A 3,172-nucleotide genomic window follows, 5' to 3' on the forward strand; every position below is an offset into this window, starting at 1 on the left:
TTTTGCCTGAACTGTCTCAAGACTCTTCCCATTTTCCATGATAAAATGTGTATTTCTAACCCTCAGAGGAAAAATCCCCTGATGTAATATTCGAAAATGAAAAACACAGACAACATTCCTATAAGGACATGCTAAGCTTCTCTTGTGAAGCCCGCACTCTTCCAAATCATGAGTGCAGAGATTTAATTTCTCCATTGAAGGCGGATTACAGTTGACATCGCTTGTCTTCACTGGAGGTGTCACAAACCAGCTCCATGTCCCCACTGCAGCTGAGCACAGCTGACTCCTCAGCTCCTCACAACACACTCAGCCAGCACAAAGCAGAGAAAGGAAATGCATTTGAATTGGGGGGTGTTTCTATGAAAAATGGAATGGATTTGCTCAGAGGAGTCTGTCCTAACTTTTCCCCGTCCTTTGCTTTTTTGAACCAGCCCCCATGCCAAGAACCAGCAAATGTCCAACAGCAGCTCCATCACTGAGTTCCTCCTCCTGGCATTCACAGACACACGGGAGCTGCAGCTCTTGCACTTCTGGCTCTTCCTGGGCATCTACCTGGCTGCTCTCCTGGGCAATGGCCTCATCATCACTGCCATAGCCTGCGACCACCACCTCCACACCCCCATGTACTTCTTCCTCCTCAACCTCTCCCTCCTCGACCTGGGCACCATCTCCACCACTGTGCCCAAAGCCATGGCCAACTTAATCTGGGACACCAGGACCATCTCCTATGGGGGATGTGCTGTACAGGTCTTTTTCTTTTACTTTCTGATGTCAGCAGAATATTCCCTTCTCACTGTCATGTCCTACGACCGCTACGTTGCCATCTGCCAACCCCTGCACTACGGGACCCTCCTGGGCAGCAGAGCTTGTGTCCACATGGCAGCAGCTGCCTGGGGCACTGGGTTTCTCAATGCTGTGCTGCACACGGCCAATACATTTTCTATACCACTCTGCCAGGGCAATGCCCTGGACCAATTCTTCTGTGAACTCCCCCAGATCCTCAAGCTCTCCTGCTCAGGCTCAGACTACCTCAGGGAAGTTGGGCTTCTTATATTAAGCTGTTTTTTAGTTTTTGGTTGTTTTATTTTCATTGTGCTGTCCTATGTGCAGATCTTCAGGGCTGTGCTGAGGATCCCCTCTGAGCAGGGACGGCACAAAGCCTTTTCCATGTGCCTCCCTCACCTGGCTGTGGTCTCCCTGTTTATCAGCACTGCCATATTTGCTCACCTGAAGCCCCCCTCCATCTCCTCCCCATCCCTGGACCTGGTGGTGGCAGTTCTGTACTCAGTGGTGCCTCCAGCATTGAACCCCCTCATCTACAGCATGAGGAACCAGGAGCTCAAGGATGCCTTGAGGACACTAATCTAATGGACCTTGCACCACCAATAGTAATTTGTCTCCCCTTCTTCGCAAAGTTCCAGGAGTATATTTTAGGCCAGTACTCTGGGTTTTTATTTCTCTGATAATCATAGTTAGAGGTAATTGCTTGGGTTCATAGCACTTCTCTTGAGGCTCTGTCCTGTTGTGTCTGATCCTTTACGAATGTCCTGGTTCTGGCAAGGACAGAGTTAATTTCACAAGGAGCCAGGACAGGTGACCCAAGCTGGCCGGGGGCTATTCCATACCATGTGACATCATGCTCACCATAAAAGGGGGGCTAGTCGGGCAGTGGGGGGGCGGCGCGGTTTTCGGCGTGGTTCTGGAATGGGCTGAGCTTCTAGTGGGTCGGTGGTTGGATCGGTAAATTGTTCTCTGTTATCACCCATTGTGAATATCTGTTATCAGTACTGTTGTTGATTGTTTTCCCTCTCCCTTGCTGTCCCAGTAAACTGCCCTTATCCCAATCCTCCAGGCTTTGCCCTTGTTTTTCTGTTCTCTCCACATCCTGCCGGGGGAGGGGTGAGCGAGCAGCGCGTGGTGCTTAGCTGCCGGCTGGGCCTAAACCACGTCATCAGGAGAAACTTGTCATCTGTTTGCTGGAGCAGCTGGGAAGTATCGACCTCACTACGGGATGGACAACAGGGTAGTAAGAACTGCAGGATTTTATGGGCAGGAGCACTGAAGGGCAGAGCACAAGTACTGAGCGCTGAGCAGAGCTCAGTACCACTGGTCTCTAAGGACGGCCTCCTGCAACAGCCCATAAGGATATTCAGTTGACTCTCTCAAAGGAGCTCAATGGCACCAAGATGAGCTGTTACTACTGAAGTTAAAGAAGAAACAAAGACAGTGCAGGGCTGCTGCAGAACTTAGCAAGAGCAGGTGTAAATAGGTCTGAGATGTTCTATGTTGCCTTTGGCTCAGTCTTCATCAGCAAGGTCTCCCAGGCCCTTGCACCTTGAAGCAGAACCCATGGAGAACAACCGTCAGTGGGTGGGGATGAAATCTAGGGTCACTTGATCAAACTCAACCCTTGCCAGTCCATGAGATGGGAGGGACTTCACCCAAGGACGCTGAGGGAGCAGGCCAAAGTCACGGGGACACTGCTCCATGTCATATTGGACAGGTGATCAGTTTAGCAGAAGCCATTCAGCTGGTACACACCAGAGGATCTGCTAACCTTCCTGGTCCTGCCCAAACAAAGCCTGCACATACTGTGGGAGGAGGTAAGGTCCCCATAGCGCACACAGGGAGCTGGCTGGGGAAGGCAGTGTGGGCTGCTCCTCCCCTGGGAACAAGCAAGCCCATCTGTGAGATTGTCTTGGCTCAAGGACCTGGCTGTACTTGGCGGGTAATGTGGAAGGATGGGAGATCTGGTGTGTACCTCAAGGAGATCTAACCTTGGGGGAAAATCCTCCATGATGTGAGTTGCATGTGCCAGGAAGCAAGGCAGCAGGAACCACTTGAACCAACAGCGGGCAATCCTCACGAGGAATGGGGCGAGTACTTCACCTGTCCTGAGTAATCACCTTGGCAGATGGGACCCAAGTCATTGACACGTGTGGGGGTGGAGGGAGTGGGCCTGGAATGAGTGAACAATATCAGCGTGTGTCAAGGAACAGGGGGTAGTGGTTAATGAGGATGTGTAAACCTGACTGTCGGAAGTAAAGATGGTTTAAGTACGGAGTACAAGTTGTAAGTGTTGGTAAGAGGGGATTGTGGGAACGAGAAAGAGAGAGAATGGAAAGGCTCGAGTAGGGTGTAGAAATGCAACAACACAGGAATTGGGCGATTG

The 3,172-nt window shown here is 51.1% G+C and overlaps 1 protein-coding gene across 1 annotated transcript; it reads left to right on the top strand.

Moving 5' to 3' along the window:
* Positions 1-438: 438 nt before the first annotated feature.
* Positions 439-1,368, top strand: LOC129197017 (olfactory receptor 14J1-like). The gene has a single exon (XM_054804984.1). It carries the CDS (start codon positions 454-456, stop codon positions 1,366-1,368), a length of 915 nt encoding a protein of 304 aa, XP_054660959.1. The 5' UTR covers positions 439-453.
* The last annotated feature ends 1,804 nt before the right edge of the window (positions 1,369-3,172 follow it).

Source organism: Grus americana, chromosome 27 (genome assembly GCF_028858705.1).
Source record: "Grus americana isolate bGruAme1 chromosome 27, bGruAme1.mat, whole genome shotgun sequence".
Taxonomy (NCBI): Eukaryota; Metazoa; Chordata; class Aves; order Gruiformes; family Gruidae; genus Grus; species Grus americana.

Bases quoted from the DNA above. Each gene is read 5' to 3' on its own strand.
- LOC129197017 (XM_054804984.1), top strand. From the start codon at position 454: ATGTCCAACAGCAGCTCCATCACTGAGTTCCTCCTCCTGGCATTCACA.